The 21,564-nt window shown below is 45.2% G+C and overlaps 1 protein-coding gene across 1 annotated transcript; it reads left to right on the top strand.

Moving 5' to 3' along the window:
* Positions 1–6,333: 6,333 nt before the first annotated feature.
* Positions 6,334–7,283, top strand: C15H1orf68 (chromosome 15 C1orf68 homolog). The gene has a single exon (XM_051157627.1). It carries the CDS (start codon positions 6,399–6,401, stop codon positions 7,224–7,226), a length of 828 nt encoding a protein of 275 aa, XP_051013584.1. The 5' UTR covers positions 6,334–6,398; the 3' UTR covers positions 7,227–7,283.
* Positions 7,284–21,564: the final 14,281 nt, after the last annotated feature.

Raw genomic sequence — 21,564 nt, 5'->3', positions numbered from 1 at the left:
ACATTAATTAATTCTTAATATTTTTATAGAAAAATCTAAAAATTTTCAATATTTGTGAAAACAACTAATAAGGGTCAGCTAGAATTCCAAGTGGGTCTATTTAAATTAATTAGTTCTGTTCACTGTGTGTGTGTGTGCACATGTGTGTGCATGTGTGTACGCACATGTGTGTTTGTGCTTGCGTGTGCATATGTGCATATCCATGTGCTTGTGCACATGCACATGTGTGGAGGTCAGGAGATAACTTGTGGGTATCAGTTTTCTCTTTTCTCTGATATTGTGGAGATTGAATTCATCAGGTTTGTACACGTGCTTTTTCACACAACTTGTTGGCTCTGAACTTATATTTTAAAATTGACAATTAATATCTAGAATATATAAAGAAATAAAAAAGTTAACAACAAAAGAACAAATAGTCCAAACAATAAATAGTCCATTGACTCAAAAAGATACTTTCCCAGTAAAGCGCAAATGACCAAAAAGTACATGAAAAATTTGTCCCACATAGTAGTAATGTGTCAGGAAAGTAAATTTAGAGTTATACTGATTTTCATCCCAATCATCTCAGTCAGTTTGGTTATCATCAAGAAAGCAAACTGATAATCAGATTAAACTCTACCAAATATTGACAAGAATTCAGCAGAGGGGAAGACCCTCTTATCCACTATTGGTGGAAATGTAAATTGATATCCTTAAAGAGATTAATATGGAAGTTTCCCCCACATAAAAAAGAGAACTACCATATGTCCTGTCTATATCACTTCTGGGCATGTACCCACAACGAATCAGCCATCTTACTTACTATGGAGGCACCCGCAGACCCATGCTCACTGCTGCACTGCCCACAGAAGCAGTTACAGAGTCAGGCTATGGTCCACCAGAGGATGAACAGTTAAAGGAAACAGGAAATGCATACACAATGGGATTTCCCCCTGTCACAAATAAGAATGAAATAGTGTTGTTTTCAGGAAAATGAATGGGATTTCAGATATACCCAGTGTATCATGTTAAGTGAAAGAAGCTGATCCCACAAGGGCACACACCATGTTTTCTGTTATACATAGACTCTAGGGATAAGATAGAGTGACTAAGGGGTGAATATGGTTAGAGCATATCCCATGGGCATGCCATAAGGAAACTCCTTACTTTGTACAGTAAATATGCATTATGACATAAGAACTTAATAAAGCAGCACATATTCTTTTGGGAAGCAAGTGGGAAAGTTCTGGATCTTAACAGTGTCGCTCGTTGTTTGTGTTTTGCACATAAGGGCTAGTTAAAGTACTATTGCCCTCCAGACAATTTTCAAACAAGTCTATTTACTGTCATCTGCCAGTCAGACTTAGAATCTGTGGAAGCGTTGCCTTGAGTATTTTCCTGCCCTCTCGGTCAGGGAGGGAGTGCTGCAGATGTAGTACTCTGAGACAGTTGTTCTTCATCTTTGAGACCAAAGATGAAAACATGCCACTGTGTGCCCATAAGGTGTCTCAATAAAGGTTTAACCAAGGAAGATGAACCCATCGTGAATATGGCCATGACTGACATCCCAGATGAGAAAAGGGGAGAAAGCAAGCTGAACACCAGCGTTCACTTCTCTCTGTTTCATCACAGCAGACACAATGTGACCAGGTCCCTCATGTGCCCACTGCCACGCCTTCCCCATCACAACGGACAGCATCCCTTCTAAACTACAAATCTTTCTGTCAATAGTTGGTTTTGTCAATAATTTTGCCACATCAATGAGAAGAGTAACTAATATCAGTTCTCTAGAGACAAAAGCATTAGCTACAATAGACCCGAAATTGCTGAAGTGTCTATGCTTTGTGACCATGCAGGAGCCTAAAAAGAATTCACCCTGGGGAGGCAAGAACTGAAATGGGTATTGGAGTGGCTCCTGCGGTCTTTCCTGGAAAGCTACTGGAATAAACCTAGATTGTTGTTGCACCAACACTTGCCACTAGTTTCATATTTTATTTCCTTCGCTTATTTCCATCAACTGCGTCTATCATTTTCAGGAGTATGCTCTAGCTCACTTACTATATACAGTAAGGGTGCTTCAGGATGTTGGTGTCTCCTCAGGTGAACCAGCCACTCTACTTGAAATAGAAAGGTCCAGCACAGTGAATTTGTTATGAAAGGCTTGGAAAAGCTGAGGGAGTCTTAGTATTACTTAGAAATTTGGAAGCAACAGTCACACTCCTCTGTAGTTCTAGAACCTACTTAGCAGCTGTGATGGCTTGGGATGTGCCCTCACCAGCAGCCATGGCATAGGCAGCTTACAAAAACGGTACTTGAAACTCTGGTCCTACAGTGCCCAGAGCAATGTAATGGGTGAGAAAGGGCCAAGGGGGGCTGTGGCCAGAGGTGGTTGTGACAACCCCTTTCAGTCATAACAAACGGGAAGAATTGGCCTATTTCTGGTGCTGTCCACCTGCTCCGGTCTCAAGTTTACTGTCTGGATGCTTAGGATTCCTAGATGAATTGACAATCTAATATGTGCTTCCTGATTATTCAGCCGGGAAATTATGAAACATGTTAACCAAGAGATTCCAAAGAGCTTTTAAAACCCACTAGGACTTTCTGCATAGAATAGGACCGGAGGCCAGATCCGATGACTTGTTTTACGACCCTCTGTCTCAGAGGTAATTCCCTCTAATTAATCTCACGTGAGCCTATTGGACTGTTACCGCATAAGCCCACAAGTCTGTGATCCTATATGCTGCCAAAGGGACAAAGGGGCGGGGCCTCTGAAACTTTTTGGGATATCCTCATGACTCATCTTGACGCTGGCACTAATCTCCTGACTCCTGCAACTCTGACTTCCAGCCTGGAAAATGGGTGGAGTATAGCCCACCCACCTGTCTGCATGGCACATGGATGCAGGATCTCTCACCAGTGATGTCGGCGCTACCGGAAGACATCAAAGCCATTAGTGAGAACCTCACCCCACAGAGCAGGAATTGAGCCAATCAGAGCCCGCAGCTGGCATGAGACACGCAGATTGGCTAACGGCAGAGCAGGATCACTTTAACCACAGGAGGAGGGAAATCAATCTGCTCTGTGCCCTGAACGTAACAAATCATTCCCTACTTCCTTTCATTTATTTGGTTAATGTTTCCCAGGTCCTAAGACGAGATATGGTCATCGACACATACTTACCAACACCTGAGAATTGTAAACTAATGAGAATACCTCTATGGGCAGGTAGGCTGTGGGAGCATACATTTTGTGTGTAGAACAGAGCCTTATATTCAGTAGTCTAGACTAGCCAGAGGAGCTGAAGAATTGTAGGACAAGGGGTCAGTTCTCTTCATCTGGGTTCTGAAGAGCCTCTGTCCTGTTCTGCGGACGTGTTCTGAGACAGCCGGCCTTCTAAGTCTTTATCATTGCTGTGAATTGTGTGTGTGTTTGTGTATGTGTGTGCTTGTGTGTGTGTGCATGTGTGTGTGTGTGCACACGGGTGTGTTTGTGTGTGTGTGTCTGTGTGCATGCACACATGTGTGTGTGTGTAGCCCAAGGGCTGCGCAACTAAAACAGGCAATCAGAGGCAGCATGTTGTGGAGAAATAATAGGCTCTGAGGTGTCTCCCGTCTGGTTTTAAGTTATGGCTCAATTAGTTTTAGCTAAGTGGGTTTTCACAGTTGCCTTCGTGTGTCCTCTTCCATTTCAGCTACCATTGCGAAGACTAAACTAACAAGTTATTGGTGTGGAGAGTTTGAAGTCCACCCCCCGGCCCCACCCCGACCCCATCGAAATCACGTTCTTCTCCTTCCCATGAGGCATTGCTCCTGGGAAACAACTGAGGGCTGTGATGGCTTGGACCCATGTCCCCCCCTTTAGTCCTGCTTCCCCCTGACAGATAGCGGTCCTCACATTGATGGTACACAGCGTGGCAAGCCCACTGGGCAGGGATGACAGGAAAAGCCAGGATTCTTTCCAAGGCCGAGGCAGATCTTCTCCTTCTCCTTTCCTCAAAATTGTCCAGAGCAGACTTTGTAAGACTCGTGTAGGATGTGGTGGGGTTAATGGACTAGTGGCACTTTGATTTTCCTTAGGAAAATGTTTATGGATCCTGGGAGAACTGAGGGTCTATTTGGAGTCACTTTAGGACCACCTTTCACCCAAGAGGTCACAGTGACCTTGTGGAGCCTTGACTGGGTAATCTAAAGGACTTGGCATTTGAAACCGACTCCAGGCAGAAGCTTGATAGCGTCCCATAGCAGATACCACTCACTCTCTGCTGGCTCAGTCGGTGGTGACTATGGTGAGATATTTTGACCCTCCTGGGCCGCCTTATCCTCTACAGCCTATATCACAGAGTTATGATGAAAGCTAAGTGAAGACACAGACTGGGCTGGTATTCAATAGTGCTCAAGAGATATCACTTGCATCTTTCTCTCCACGGTCACTGTATTGAGAAAATGAAATGTGGCCGATATTCATAGACTGTGTCTACTACAGCAAGCTGGCTACACTTGAGTTCCGGCTTGCCGACTTACTTCCTTTGGATGCTCCGTAACCTCCTTTTACCCACCCTTCAGGCCTCTGTTGCATGCACATGCCTCATAAATTTTTGGCACGTAAAAATATTCAACTAACAAATAGATTTTTATCAGTGTCACCACTCACATTCATTTGGATGGAATTCTTCCAGTCCTAGGTCCCTGGACTCTCTTCCCGGAAATGAGACCGGGGAGGTGAGCTGAGGGAAGGCCACGGGAGCAGGCGAGGCTGAGATGAGCCGGCGCAGGGAAGGCCACGGGAGCAGGAGAGGCTGAGATGAGCCGGCGCAGGCCTAAATCCTGGGGTCTGAGGTCATACACCATCCGTCCACTTCCAAAATTAGAATAACCTATGGCTCATGCAACAAACAAAGTTGTGGTGGCTTTCTGGGGCTATACTGAGCCAGAGACCTAACTTACTTTTGGGGATTTGAGATCGTACAACACTCATCCAGTCCCCAAATTGACTTAGAGTAACCTATGGCTCATGGAACAAACACAGTGTACCTGGTGACCTTCCTTCCTGCTATACTGAGCCAGAGACTACCATACCAATGTCTTTCCCTAACAACTAAGACCAGCAGAGGACCCCCCCCCCCTCACTGCAGTCCACAGAAGAATGCTCATGTCAAGTTGGAAGGAACAGTACTTTTTGACACAGTGTATGTGTGTGTGTGTGTGTGTGTGTGTGTGTGGGTGTGTGTGTGAAATAGTGGGAGTCTTGAGTAAATCACCCTGATATTAGAATTCCATTGCACAGGAATGACTCATGGCTTCTAGGAAAAGAAGGAGCCCTGTTTCATGAAGAAGGTGGCCCCTTTTAAAATCTCATATTTAGGAAAATTCAATTATCAAGTAGAGACATGCTCTGCCTCTGACTGAACGGCCAGACATACTGGGGAGGAATCTCACCAATGCCACATCGGCGCTTGTCCTCGTGATCGCAGGTGCTTCATTTAAATGGCATCAAATTGCTTCATTGCCAGCCTATAAAAGTCTCACCATAACACAAGTTCCTCAGAGCCTTGACTTCGTCCACTGTTGCTCCTGCTAAGAAAGAAGGTAAGTCTTGCCGACCTGCAATAGGGACTTGGCAAGAAACAGAGTTGAGATGGAGCTGGGGTGGAGTGTTTTGGAATAAAGAATGAGCCAGGAATAAACATTGAGGACGTCTGTGGAAAAAGAGGATGCCATTGATAATGGAAAACTGGGGCTTTGGCTGGATAGGGCAGGGGGCAGTTCCACCTGGGCAGGGATTTCAGAGGACTGGGTTCCTCTGGGGCCACGTGCAACATCTTTTCTTGGCTCTACTAACTATCAAATTAAACCAGCATTCAAGTGCTCCAACAGGTAGAGACTTACTAAGGTCTTGAGGCCGCATATTGCTTTCTTGGGTTCAGTTTAAGACTCAGGTTAGCTCAGACACATACATCTGCCCTCCCCGAGGACTTTCTGGATTAGAAGAAATAAGAAGGGATGCCACCCCTAAGGGGAATAATGGTGGAGGGCAAACTGGTTGAGAGTAATGCAAGGCTGATTTACAATGTAGACACTGAAGGATGAAGGCGGAAACCTGCAGAGTTTGGTAGAAATGTGCAGTTGCTGTTTCAAGCCTGTCCTCTGTTTCCTACTGTGGGAGAAGAGTAGCAGGTGTGAGTGGTGGCTTGTCTGAAGTCACATAGCCAGCTAGAGGTGTAAGGAGTGAACATGGAATCCTTGACTCTGCACCTACCTTACTGCCAGATGGACAGTCTCTGGATGGTAATGATCTCAAAAAAGGAGACCTTTTTCAGGTCACCCTCCCAAGTGGATGCACTGCAGAATTATCTGAAAACTTTTCTAGTCTTAGAGTTTTGATGGATCTTTTCTTTTCAGATTTTTCAAAACCACAGCAAGATGTGTGATCAGCAAAAGCAGCCACAGTTCCTTCCATCTTGTGTGAAGGGTTCTGGACTGGGAGCAGGTCAAGGTAGCATTGGCGCCTCTGGGGAAAGCCAGGCTTCAGGACCGGTACAAACTGTTGGTGCTCCAGGGCCTGTTCCCTTCCAGCCTCAAACCATCGTGAGATACTACTCAGCTCCGGTTCCAGCTCAGACTTATGTAAAATACCAAGTTCCATGCCAGACTAAAACTTACGTGAAATGCCCAACTCCTTGCCAAACATACGTGAAGTGCCCAGCCCCGTGCCAGACGACATATGTGAAATGTCCAGCCCCGTGCCAGACAACCAGTGTGAAGTGCCCAGCTCCGTGCCAGACAACCAGTGTGAAGTGCCCAGCCCCGTGTCAGACAACCTACGTGAAGTGCCCAGCCCCGGGCCAGGCTCAGACGTATTACGTGCAGTACCAGGTTCCTTGCCAGACCTACTACACCCAGGCGTCTTCAAGCGGTTTAAGTTCTCAGTGTGGTGTCCCTGACCCATGCTCTGTCCCATGTTCCATGAGCTACTGCTGTTTGGCTCCCCGGTCCTTTGGGGTGAGTCCTCTGAGACGCTGGGTCCAGCGGCCCCAGGGATGGAACACAGGATCTGGTTGCTGTGAGGATTCTGGGTGCTGTGGCTCCGGAGGCTGTGGCTCTGGAGGTTGCGGTGGCAGCGGCTGTGGCTCTGGAGGCTGTGGCTGTGGCTGTGGTTCTGGTTGCTGCTGTTTAGGAATTATTCCCATGAGGTCCCGAGGTCCTGCATGCTGTGACAACTGTGACAACGACGATGACTGCTGCTGTTAAACACAAAAGGACTCTACCCTGCTTCCAAAATTTACCTCCTGCTATGTCTTCTGAAACTACCAGCTTCCCCGTTTCTCCGTAACTTGCTTCCTTTATCAAGGCATCCTGCCAGAGTTAGCACAGCCCCCAAACTGTGGCAAGAATAAAGCTCTAAGTGCAAGGCATGGCGGCTCCTGTTGACTTCTTTGCTCTGTGTTTATGCCTCTCGTTAGAAAGCCCTGTCTTCCTCTTGCTCTTGGCTTTCAACTATCAGATGGAAGATCTAAATGAACAGCACAAGTAGATAAAGCTGGTGAACTTCCAGCTCGGGATCCTGACGTCATCTAGTGCTGTAAACAGCCCCGTCCGAGCTAGGGAGCGAGGCTGTAGCTTTTGGGTTTGGGGTCGGCTTCCCTCATTTCTTCTGATTAATCTGCGGGGATTTGGTCGCAGACCTTCACTGAGGCGTGGCTTTTGCTGCTGTTCCTATGCAATTCTTGAGTTCCTTGACACCATAGGATGGTCCCACTGTTGTGAAAGTGGTTTGATACTGGTGGGCTTTGTGTGTTAATTTTTTCTCATTTATTAGGCCTTTCTTCTTGAGGATACAGGGTTCAGGCCTGATGCTTTAGTCAAGGCCTCTCTTGCTCCGGGAAGACAGTGTTCAGGTCAGTTCTGGCAGTAAGAAAGGTATCTCCAAGAAGAAGGAGAACCTTGTGTGACAAGCATCCTAGCTCCGAGGCCAGGTCGCCATTGTCGTTAGTACTCAGTCACAGACGATTCTGAATGACGTTTTATGTCTGAAGGCTCTAAAACGTGTACACACACACACACACACACACACACACACACACACACACACACACACTATCTGGGTGATGTTGGTTTCTGGATTGACAGTTCAATTAGCAAAATGACTCTTAAGTAAGATGAGTCCAATCCCCAGGACCCACATATAAGTCAGTGTTTGGCACGTTAGCCCGAATGCTGCACACTGGCAATCCCAGTGTTTGGCACGTTAGCCCGGATGCTGCACACTGGCAATCCCAGTGTTTGGCACGTTAGCCCGGATGCTGCACACTGGCAATCCCAGTGTTTGGCACGTTAGCCCGAATGCTGCACACTGGCAATCCCAGTGTTTGGCACGTTAGCCCGAATGCTGCACACTGGCAATCCCAGTGTTTGGCACGTTAGCCCGAATGCTGCACACTGGCAATCCCAGTGTTTGGCACGTTAGCCCGAATGCTGCACACTGGCAATCCCAGTGTTTGGCACGTTAGCCCGAATGCTGCACACTGGCAATCCCAGTAATGGGGGGGGGGGGGTCAGCCAACATAGTCTACACAGCAGAGAGACCTTTTCTGAAAAATAAAAACAGACAAACAAACACCAGGAAACATACAAACAGCAGCAGCAGCAGCAATAACAACAGCCAAGGTTGATGGCACGCTGAGGAACATCTACAGCTGACTTCTGGCTTCCAAAGGAATGCCTTCACCCATGCACACGCACATAGACACACACATACAAAACACACCAAGGGTAACTTCTGTCCGCAAGAACCACACAGGCCTGGTACACAGAGACATTGTATTTAGCGAATCCATAAATGATTGGCAGAGAGAGGGTGGGCAGGTAGAGGAGCAGGAAACAGTGGGATATAACTAGGAAATTGTTTAGTTGTATCTAGTGCCCTGTTGTCTTTTAATGTTTAAGCACCTGATACTCCTTAAATCAGAGTCGGGAATGGCCTTGCCCAGGATCGTGTGCTCTTCTTGAACCACCAAGTGGTACTTGCAGCGTGGGAAGATTAGTGTGCCGCTCACTCTGAAGTTAACACAGGATGAGGGGCCTTTCTATATTGCCTGTTTAGCAGTTCTGTAACTAGCGTAAGCTATACTTCCAATCTTTTCATTTTTCTTAATTAAAAAGAATTCACATGCATTTACATGCGCCTGAGTGAGCTTATGTAAACAATGTGTGTACAGTTCCCATAGAAGCCAGAAGAGGGAATTGGGTCCCCTGGAACTGGAGCTATAGGCAGTTGGAAGGCTCCATGTGGATGCAAGAAACTGAACCCAGGTCCTCTACAAGAGCAGTACGCATTCTTAACTGTTTTGCCATCTCTCAATCCCACCATCTCTTTTTTTACACTAGGTAACAACATTTTTTTACTATATGACGTGATGTCTTAAAAAAAAATCTTTGGAAGCCAGGTATGGTAGCACACACCTTTAGCTCCAGCACTCAGGGAGGCAGAGGCAGATGGATCGCTGTGAGTTTGAGGCCAGCCTGGTCTACAAACTGAGTCCAGTGTAGCAAAGGCTATGTTGGAGTTAAAGATGGTTGTGAGTTGCTATTATGTGATGGCTGGAAACCAATCCTGGGTCCTTCAAGTGCTTTTAACTCTGGTAGCCTCTTTTTTAGTGTTTGGGCTTTACCCATATTTACATTACTATCTATCCATCCAGCTACACATTACATGCTAGGATCCATATATGGCCTTTTTTTTGGAATTTGGCTTACCTCACTTAATATTATGCTTTCCAGATTCACCCATTTTTCTCTTTACAATTCATGGATGTACTGTCTGAATGGAGTAAGTAACACATCTAATTATATCCTGTCACTGTTGACTTCTAGTGCTCTGTGCATCTAACTAGGCCCTTGCTATTGGCCTTTTGTTGAAACAAGCTTTCCATATGTAACTATGGCAGGCTTAGATCTTGTAGATAGTCCAGACTGGCTTTGAACTTAAGGATGAGCGCTGTAAATTCACAGCTTAGGGATTGTGTAAATTACATGCATTATTCTCAGGCCAAGAAATTTATTTTCAGTTTGAGAATTAGGTCTCTGACCTCCATGAAGACACATGATGGAATATCACATAAATACTTTCCACAACCCATGTCTTCAGCAAAGCCCTGGTATGTGTTAGATGGACACACAGAAAAGAAAACAGAGGTTGTTTCACTTCTCAAGGCACCTGAAATGAGTACTTGGGAGATTCTCCCAGTAAATGCAACACTGGTCAGCAGGGACCCTTGTTTTATACAGACTTCAGGAGACCAAACAGCCCAAAGCCAGAGTTTGGCTGCTTTCAGGAACATGGCCAATCTGGAAAGGCTATAGGGAAGTCATATGACCGATTTCCAAGGATTCATCAGTCAATAGATATTGAAAGATATTGAAATATGTTTTGTCTCAGGTGCCATTTGTGTGGTTTTGGGGGTTTGTAGGGGAGAGGCAGGGGAGAAGAAAGTGAACAATTCAGTATTCGAACGAAGGAATAAAGGAATGTGACTACTCAACTACGATGGTAAGGAGGGTTCCAAACACTGTGTAGTTTTACCTGGTCAGGAGAATAGAATGACATGGCTCGGAGAAAGTGCGGCTCATCCAGGCTGGACAGGACTCGGCTGGGAGGGAAGGCATTCCCTGCACAGGTGAGAGCACATATGGGTTCTGTGCTGGGGGCTCAATACATTGAAGGGTCTGACAGACAAAGAGAGGAGCAGGTGGGCAGCAGGAGGGCCTGGAATCAGGCCAAGTCACCAGAGCGGTCTAAGCAGCTGCTCTCAAACTCCATGGAGGCAGGTGAGAACACGTGATATTTCCATAGTGAAAAATCTCACATTTCAGAACAATAAACACAATGTAAATCAGTTGAAAAATAACATTAGTTTATCTTGTTCTCTCCTGGTCCTGTATATAACTCCATCTCTGCGCCTAGCTGGCACAGCTGTAAAGTGACAGGTATGAGTCAAGGATTTTAGGTGATATTAGGTCCTGGTATGAGAGGACCTCAACTACATGATGGTGACTCTCTCTCTCTCTCTCTTTTTTTTAATTTTTTATTAATTTATTCTTGTTACATCTCAATGGTTATCCCATCCCTTGTATCCTCCCATTCTTCCCTCCCTCCCATTTTCCCCTTATTCCCCTCCCCTATGCCTGTTCCTGAGGGGGATTTCCTCCCCCTGTCTATGCTCATAGGGTATCAAGTCTCTTCTTGGTAACCTGCTGTCCTTCCTCTGAGTGTCACCAGGTCTCCCCCTTCAGGGGACGTGGTCAAATGTGAGGCACCAGAGTACGTGTGAAAGTCATACCCCACTCTCCAATCAACTATATGGGAGAATAGCAAAGTAGAAGGATCCAGAGGGTCCTAGAAACCTACAAGTAGAACATTATGATAGGCAGATTTGGGCCCAGGGGTTCCGCTCAAACTAAGGCACCAGCCAAGGACAATATAGGTGGTAAACTTTAAACCCCTACCCAGATCTAGCCAATGGTGACTCTCTTTTTCCTAAAACTGACAGGTTAGAAATGCGGCCTTCTAAATGTTTGGGTCCTGGGAATTTGTAGGCTAATAAAAATGCCAGTCTGCATTTTACAACCTGAACATCTTGCTATGCCATTTCTTATGTGAAACTGATTTTCTGGCTCATAGTCTCAGGGCTACAGTATATGCTGGGAACTTCACGATGGGTAGTTTTGAGGACCTCAGAAATTCAGAGCATAGAAGCAAATACTTTTGAGGTGGGAAGTGTCTTCTTGGACAGGTCATGACGCTGCTATGTGGAATTTAGCACTGGTCACTTCCCTGTAGATTTATGGAGTAGAAAAGTCCTCTGAGTAGAATCATAACTTCCCCAAACCAATGTGTATGTGTGTGTGTGCACGTGCGTGTGTGTGTGTGCGCGTGCGTGCGCGCATTTACACAAATCTATGGCCAATATTTTAAAGAATCTGTAAGAGAAATTTCTCAAATCTCTGTTTAATCTCAACACCTAGAAGAAAAAGCTAACAATAATACTCACCAACAAACAGTTGAGGGTCTTCTATATGCCAGTCACTGTGTTGGTCACTGTGCTGTGGTATTCTCTTACTTGAGTACTGAGACAGTTGGACTGAACTGCAGCAGTCTGAAGGGAACAATATGGCTCTACTGCCAGGTCTAGACTTGAGTGAGACCCTACGACTCCAGGCAGGTAACACGAGCTCTGAGTTCAGGGGGAGTGTGTAATAAAATCCCTGGCAACAGTACCTAGGATATCTTAGGAATAATAGTTAATAGCTTTTCTCCCAGGACTGCAGTCAGTAAATATGTGTGTCAGCTTAGGAAACATGAGGAGGTGGGCAGACAAAAAGTGTGGAAGTGGTAGCATGATTTGAAATCCTTTGTTTTGCAGTAAAACGCAGCGAGAGAAAAGAATTTTGTTGTAGACAAAGTTATGAAGATTCATCGTTGAACACATTCCTGCTTCTTCCACCTCTGTCCTTCGTCCAACTCTTCCACAAATTCCTTTTGTTACACTGAATAAATCACCTCCTTGGACCTAAATTTCTTCTTCTGTAAAATGAGTACTTTCAGAGGAGACAGACTCAAGACCTATGTAATTTTAATTCTCTGAATTTTACTTGAAGATCACAGAGAATATCCGCCTAAAATATTAAAAACAGGGCAGAGAGGTTTGGTTGGTACCCACGAGCATCACTTGAAGAGGTTTGGTTGGTACCTACGAGCATCACTTGAAGAGGTTTGGTTGGTACCTACGAGCATCACTTGAAGAGGATGAAGGAGGAGCAGAGTCAGTGCTTGGTAAGAAGGGCATCTGGACCAAGTCATCGACAGAAACTGGCAAGACTATCTCACCATCAGATGTCATTTCTGCGTCTCCACCCAGCTGATGGCAACTCATGACCTGATTTGCACACCTGCTGGGTGAGACAGATGGGTGTTAAGGAAGGCTGGGCCACAGGGGAAAAGAGGGGGTGGAATAGATGTCAGCACTAAGGGCTGAGAAGGGCAGGCAGTGAGCACGCACGGACAGCCTCGTGTCCTGCACCCGTGGGTCTGTAGGAGACCTGTCTGTCTTACCTTACCTTAGCCTGAGCACTCTGAAGTGACAACTGGGCCTTATTTGTTTGAAACCAGGAAACCCACACCTAGGGTGAAACACAATATGTCCTTGTCAGATAAAATAATGACTCTTCCTGTTTATGTGTCTGTTCTGTGGGGTTTGCTTCTCATGATCCCAGGGACAGCATCAATGGCTGCTTCTGAGGCTTCCTAATACAGGGGCAAACACTTTTGTGAGCTGGCCGTGGAGCTAAGCGCTCCATCACATACATGGCCTTCAACTACAGGACTAGGTGCTGGGTCCACTTTGTGCTCTTTCTTACTTTGTTTCCTTCCTGGCTGCTTCGTTGCCTGATGCTGCAGACTGTTTCCATTTCCTTACTGTGTTCCTTTCCTGTTGGACCCCTGGTGCCCATTTACCATCTGTATACCCACACCAAAAACAATGCAACACTCAAGCAAGCAGCGTTATTTATTGGAAGAATAGTTTTCACATCTCACCCAGAGAGCAGATATAGTTTTATCCTCATGTAGGAGTGAGCTTTTCTTTTAGAAATTTATTTTTTTTTATGTGCATTTATGTTTTGCCTGCATTAATTACTATGACAATGCTGGTGATGGCCCCAGATCCCCTGAAATTGGAGTTACAGATAATTGCAAGCTGCCATGTGGGTGCTGGTAACTGAACCCAGGTCCTCTGAAGGAGCAGCCACTGCTCTTAACCACTGAACCATCTCTCTCTAGCCCCAGTAGTGAGCTTCTGAAGCCTAAGTAACTGGCCTAAAGTCACAGTAACACCTCAGATTTTAGCCTAGCTTTACTTCAGGGCCCTGTTTTTCCTCATTGCCTTGCTTTGTTCTCTGTTCCAGAACCTCGGTTCTCACATGGAGAACACTTGTAGGCGACACCAGGATTCTTCTTCCTGTTAAATAAGCAGCATCTTTCTTTTCAGCCTCTTTCCCCACTGTGGCTTTTAGTCCCCCGGATTCCCCATAAGTACCAGCAGTAATGCTAACCAAAAGCCTCAAGTGAAATCTGGCCTCCACCCATTTTGAATTATAAAGCAACTTTAAACCCAACTTTACCCCTATCTTACTCAAATCATAGACATGTACAACAGTAAACGAAACAATAGCACTGTCACTGCTTCTCGTTTACAGCACAGAAAACTGGGAGTCTGGGATGGCAAGGTGCACTCAACCAGTTGAGAGGATGGGCACACGGTCAGGCAGGATCCAGAGCAGGAGTCCTAAACATGACTCACCCCTTGCTTCCTTCCTTTTTTTTCTCATCCTCCTGTTCTTTGTCTTCCTCCATTTTCATGTTGTGAATGCTTCAAAGGCTCTTCGGATTGAGCCCATCTCTCCCAAGAGTGACCCCTCGGAACACAATAGAACACACAGCGCCAAGCACTGAGAAGGGCAGGCAGTGAGCAATGTTCTCAAAGATGCCCGTGGCCGGCCTCATGGCCACCCCATGCAGAACTACAAGGAGACTTGTGATTAGGGACTCAGGTTAGGGATATAACAAGACCTTTCTAGAAGTTCCGGGCAGAGTTGGACTTTATCTTGGCATCTTGAGAGTTATCTATATTATTTATTCCTGAACCTCTAATACTCAGTTCTCACACCTTTGGAAAATGTTTATAATGCTCATGTTCCGTGCTTCGAGCTGGGTGTAGGGAACTTTGAGGTAATGGACGCATGGTTCCTGCCTCCCTCTGGTGAGTTTGGTGTCCTGGTTAAGGTAGCACAGCAAACAGCAAAGATAAAATACCACAGTAGGTAAGACAGTGTGGGAACACAGAGGAAGGATGCTCCTCTCAGACTGAAGAGAGATTTACGAAAAGCTCATCGTGAAACTTAAGCTAGAGAGGATCAGAACTTTAGCAGAAGATGGAGTGACTCACCCGAGAAATGTAAATCTGGGAGTTATTGAAAGACTGGGGTGCAGGTGTCTCCTCCAGATGTCATTGTTTCTGGGGACAACAATAGTGTGAAGTTCATAGGTAGCAGGTGATTGGAACACAGCCACAAGCCTGTGGGGTTGGCTCCTGGTGAGCACTAGGAGTGACCCTGATAAGTCTAGGATGGAGCTGCCACACTTGCTGTCCTGTCTGGACAGTGCCTGGTGGTCTAAAGGGAACCATGAGCTGCCTGTGGCTCAGTGAATGGCAGGTGTACCCTTCCTCTGAGTGGATCAATATTCTTAGTGCCAATCACTTCTAGATTAGTTGTATTGACTAACAGGCAAATAAGAACTCAAGGAACCGTGAGAGCAGACTTTATGTCTCCTTGGGGGCTAAAATACTGGGGTTTATGTAGGAAATACTGGCAGGAATATAGAAAGCTGACATATCCATACTGTGCATAAAGATGGAAAGTCATTCCCAAATAGGAGAGAAGTAAATGCCATATTTTCAGCAAAACCATCTACTAGCAAATTTTCAATGTCCCCATTTAAACTTTTTCCCTCTTCTTTAGTCCATCCATCTTTATATTGGAATTTTAATTTTTTACTCAACCAGTGTGTTTTCCTTCTGGCATGGAGGATTAAGAAAAGAGTTTGCAATTTTGAGCTTCTGATATTTTCTGTTCCTATTTTTAATATATTTTTTTATTTTAAACTTTTATTTATTTAATCACTTTACAGCATGATCCTATCTGCCCCCCTCTCCTCCCAGTCCTGCCCTCATGCCCCCGTCTCGTCTCACTATTCTATTCTCTCCTTCTTCTTAGAGAAGGTGAGATCCCTAAGGGGTGCCAACCCACCCTGGCACCTCAGGTCACAGCAGAGCTAAGCACATCCTCTCCCATTGAGGCTAGACAAGGCAGGCCAGCTAAGGGTAAGGGATCCAAAATCAGGCAACAGAGTCAGAGACAGCCCCTACTCCCAATGTTAGGGGACCCAATCATAGAGTTGCCCTGCTGAGAACTGTGTGTTAGTATCTCAGTCCCTTATACCAGAACGTATCTTCTGGCACTGTAGCTGCTAAGGCTATGGTTGCAAGGAGGGAGAAACATTGAGTTCATTTGAAGAAAAGAGATTAGCACTTTAGTTTTGCAAAAGTCTTTTTAAAAATATATTTTATTAATTTATTCATATTACATCTCAATTGTTATCCGATCCCTTGTATCCTCCCATTCCTCCCTCCCGCCCATTTCCCCCCTACTCCCCTCCCCTATGACTGTTCCTGAGGGGGACCTCTTCCCCCTGTATATGCTCATAGGGTATCAAGTCTCTTCTTGGTAGCCTGCTGTCCTTCCTCTGAGTGCCACCAGGTCTCCTCATCCAGGGGACGTGGTCAAATATGGGGCACCAGAGTTCGTGTGAAAGTCAGACCCCACTCTCCACTCAACTGTGGAGGATGCCATGTCCATTGTATAGATCTGGGTAGGGGTTCGAAGTTTACTGCACGTATTATCCTTGGCTGGTGCCATAGTTTGAGCAGAACCCCTGGGCCCAGATCCACCCATCATAATGTTCTACTTGTCGGTCTCTAGGACCCTCTGGATCCTTCTATTTCCCCATTCTCCTTGCTTCTCTCACCTAGAGTCCCAACAGGAAGTCTTCCCCTCTGTCCCACTTTCCTGGTAAGTGAAGACTTTCAGGAGACATGCCCCTTGGGCTAGTGTCCAGATATAAGTGAGTATATACCATTTGACTCTTTCTGCTTCTGGGTTAACTCACTCATTACGATCATTTCTAGTTCAATCCATTTGTCCACAAATTTCAGGAATCTCTGAGATTCCATCTTTCACCCATCAGAATGGCTAAGATCAAAAATTCAAGTGACACCACATGCTGGCGAGGACGTGGACAGAGAGGAACACTCCTTCATTGCTGGTGGGAATGCAAACTAGTACAGCCACTTTGGAAATCTATCTGGCGCTATCTCAGAAAACTGGAAATAAAGGCTTCCTCAAGATCCAGCTATTCCACTCCTTGTAATATACCCAGAAGATGCTCCAGCACACAACACAGACATATGCTCAACCATGTTCATAGCAGCCTTATTCATAATAGCCAGAACATGGAAACAGCCTAAGTGTCCCTCAGTAGAAGAGTGGATAAAGAAACTGTGGTACAGTTACACTATGGAATACTACTCGGCAAAAGTCTTAATTATCTTTTACATTGTCTTTATTTTAGAAAAAAATTAATTTAAAAAACCATGTTTTTAATTGAAACAGACACATCATGCTCCTTCTTCCCGGTTTACCCTCCGGTCCCTCCCGCTGCTCTCCCTCTGACCCCTCCCAGCTGCCCTCCCTCCGGTTCCTCCCGCTGCCCTCCCTCCGGTCCTTCCCAGCTGCCCTCCCTCTGACCCCTCCCAGCTGCCCTCCCTCCGGTCCCTCCCATGCCCTCTACTCTTCAATAACATTTTTGATTGTTATTGCTACACAGTGCATTCCTCTATGCACGCTCGTGCGCGCGTACACACACACACACACACATACACACACACACACACACACACACACACCGTTGCTGAGTCCATTTTTGTTGTTTGTGTGTATATACAACACATGGGCACCATCACAGAAAAACACAACTGTACACAATGCAGCAATTGATAGACTGTGGGGAACCCAGCTCTGCCTGCTGCATCTCCTTTGCATTTCCCGCATCTGTGTCTCAGGGAACAGCGAGGAGGAGAAACAGTGTCAGAAAGCTGTGAAACAGTCTTAGATGGAATGCCCTGCATGAACAAGGTCAGAACAAGGTATCAAGAGACATGTTAGCGGGAGAGGGGAAAGTTTCATGGGGTCCCACGCCTAGACAAAGAACGACAAGCAAGTAATTACCAGGAGAAGGAGAAATAACCTTTCCCAAGGATGAGCCCCCTCATTGGTTGACCAAAGCAGGGTGAAAAAGATTTTTAATTTGGGGGAAAAAAATCACAAATTATACACAGGTTTCAGATTAGACTTTATTCTGCATTACATAATCTGTAGCCATGTATCCATTTTTCACACTCACTAGTACCAAGGGATTAAACAGGATAGAGGAAACATTAGGAGAATTTCTACAAAAAATCAAATAAAGTGAAGATATCACCAAGCATTGGAGGATATGGTGAGCTCCATCCAGGAAAGGCCAGGAAAAACCCTGAAGGCTTCAGAAATGTGGCCAACTTCACGGTGTGTATAATTTGTGCATTACTATTGTTAGCCCTGGAGTGCTATTTGAGGACAACACTGGCTAAATTCGCTGAAAAAAAAAAGGGGGGGGGTGTATATGTGTGATATGGACAAAAAGTAGAATGGAATTTTCCTGAGACTCAGGTTGGGTAGACCTGTCAAGGTTTTCATCACGGCGCTCAGGTGCTTAGGGTGCCGGTATTAGCGGAAGAGGACCCTGGAGGAGACCAGCAGCCATCAGAGAGATGGGGGTAACTACCTCCCATATCACTCTTACGTCAGTCCTAGCACCTCTCCTCTTGCCATGATAGATGAGGAGGCCCACTCTGAGCCTGAGGCTTCCCTGACCGCTCATGATATGCATGTATACACAGTTTATGTTAATGCTTTTATATGTCTACAACATGAGCAGAGATACGGTGAGCACCTGAAGCCAGTGGGCACAGTCGGAGGGAGATGGGTGAGCGAAGAAAGGCCTGATGCTGGAAGTCAAACACAGGACAGGAGGGAGTCAGGAAGAAGTTCCCGTACACTTCATGGTGTGTCAGGGAACCTTCTCGAAGATACTTCTTGGATCTGCGTGTGTTTCCCTGTCTATATGATTCACGTCAGTACAAGGCCTATGAATCTTTGTTTACAACAAAATGCCATGTCTAACAAGTACGTGTTCCTTCACATAGACTGCAAAGGGAGAAATCCACAGGAAAGGGGTTAGGTGTGCAGCACTGCATGTGGTTTGAAGTTAGAATGCCTAGTGTCAAAATCTGAGCAAGTTTCTTAACTTGTCTTTTCTACAGTTTCCATATTCAAAATCTGAGTAATCACAATTCTTATTTTATATATGTCACTGTAAGGCTTTGGTGACACATAGTATGCAAAGTAGTAAGAGAGTCCTCATAATTAATTACTGTTGTCTGTGTTGGAAAAAATAAACCGATCCATCTATTGATCCAGATACAAATGGGTGGAAGAGATGTGTGGGATCTCTCCCTGTCCTCTAACACACTGATGTGCACCCACCTTCCTCTAGCTCCACCCTCTCTGCAGAATAGGGTTCAATAGACCTTGCTTTCTCCTATTATAAACCTGTATTGCCAGGTCAGGAAATGTGTTTTTGTTTGTTTGTTTTTGTTGTTGTTTTGAGACAGGATTTCTGTGTGTAGCTCTGGCTGTCCTGGACTCACTTTGCAGACCAGGCTGGTCTCGAACTCACAGAGATCCACCTGCCTCTGCCTCCCTGAGTGCTGGGATTAAAGGTGTGTGCCATCATGCCTGGATGAGGAAATGTTATTCATTTATTAACATTTTATTCCTCCCAGATGTCTGTTTATGAATGAGTAAGTCTGTGGAAAATGAATTTGCCTTGCTAATTGCTGGGTGGAGCTAAGTCTTTTTTTTTTTTTTTTTTTTTTTTTTTTGCAAAACAGGTGCCTCCATGTGAACAGATGGTTAAATGCTCTGTGTCCCCCGGCTTTCCCCTACACATCTGTGTCTTATGTGACTATCTATTGCTGCAGGATTCTTCAGAGCATCAGATCGCCTTCATCATTTAGAGTTGGGTGAAGAGAAGCCTGATGAAGAATAAGTGAGGTCTCATTGCATTGAGGAAAACAAGACTATGTAGCTGTAACTAGAAGCTTTTGACATTGTTTTTATTTTTTATTTTATTGGTTATGTGTTTGTGTGTTAGGGATGGGTATGTATATCTGAGTGTAAGAGGCTGAGGAAGCCAGAGACACCAAGTGCCTTGGAGCTTGACTTCTAGCCAGCTGTGAGCTGTCCCATGTGGGAGCTATTCCATGGGTCCGAGTCCTGTGGAAGAGCAGCAAGTGCTCTTGACTGCTGAACCATCTCTACAGCCCCATATTTGACAGAGTCTCACCTAGCCTGGGATTACTTTAAACTTTATGTAAAGCTGAGGATGACCTTAAACTCCCAATCTTCCTGCTTCCAGCTCCCAAGTGCTGCGATTGCAGATGTGTGCCCCCCATGCCAGGTTCTATACAGTGCTGTGGATTGAATCCAGGGTCTTATGCATGCTAGGTAAATGCTTGAATAATTGGACTAATTTTGTCCTTTAAATCCTTATTTTAAAAAGAGCAATTTCGGTTTTAATTGTGAGTTAGAGACATATATAATCTATTAAGAAAGCAATTTTTAGTAGTATAAAAAATAGGAGAACCATTTATGCTATAAATAAGTTTGGCATCTTCTCACTTATGTTTAAGTGCTCAGATAAAAAAATGTATAAGCACAGTAGATAACAATTCCACTGTAATTTCTATTAGTTACAATAGATGTAAAACATGTTTTACTTTTTCTAGCCAATAAGAATATTTCTCTGAATTCAAACAACCCACAGAATCATTATTTCAATTAGAGACTAGAGTGTGGACCATTTGTTTTATGTTAAGATTAGAGATATATATGTGTCCCTCATATCACTTTATATCATAATCCCTTCTCAACTATTTGATGTAATTGCCCTGTTTTTGCACACCAGGATAGTCATATTTCTGTACCCACCTCTTCACAGTTTCCTCATGTAGTGTTTATCTACAGACAGCCACACCTTGGTTTTCCATAGAACAACCCTCTCTGTAGTTGTTACTTTCTGCCCTCTGCTAAAGTGGCACAGTGCTTGTTTGGACTTCTAGATGGGAAGTTCTGTAGACACGTCTTTGGCGATAAGGGCGGTTTCCAGTATCTCCCAATACTGCTTGCATCTAGGGTGACGCTTTGCATGCAGAGTGCTAAACCCATGCTTTAGAAGAAGCCACGCCTCACCCCCCAATTCTTCTCCTATCTTCATAAATATCAGCCAAGGGTCTGATTTGAAAGCCCCAAGAAAAACGGGACAAAATGAACACTGTTAATTACAGCAGGTGGCGTCACTTCTCCTCGGCGGTGATGGAGTCTTGTTGGGCGGAACAGTACCTAGTTAAGCACTGAAGCACATTAGGCATTGGCTGCAGAATAGCAGCCCCTGCAGCTGTGGAAGCGGCTGCCTGCTCTGAGCCGCAGGCTCACTTGGGGACCTGCGTGCAGAGCTTTATAGACAGTGTCACACTTTGTTTGCAGACGAACAGAATCACAGTCACAGTTTTGGGGAGAATGAAACTTCACCACAGTAAATGCACTTAACTTCCTTGCATTTGCACTACTTGCTTTGTGGAGGAGGGAAAGCAATGCAAATTTAAGTCTCTCTTATTCCAAAACTTACCCCTTTAAATTAATATCCTGAAACAACTCTTCTTTTCACTCAGCATTTCCTCTTAAGTTTCTGTTTTTATTCTGTGAGAATTTCACACATGCAGAATGTATTCTGATCATATCTACCTCCCTCCCTTCC

Source organism: Acomys russatus, chromosome 15 (assembly GCF_903995435.1).
Source record: "Acomys russatus chromosome 15, mAcoRus1.1, whole genome shotgun sequence".
NCBI classification, from domain to species: domain Eukaryota; kingdom Metazoa; phylum Chordata; class Mammalia; order Rodentia; family Muridae; genus Acomys; species Acomys russatus.
Note: the sequence above shows the minus strand (reverse complement) of the source record. Positions and strands in the feature narration are given on the sequence as shown.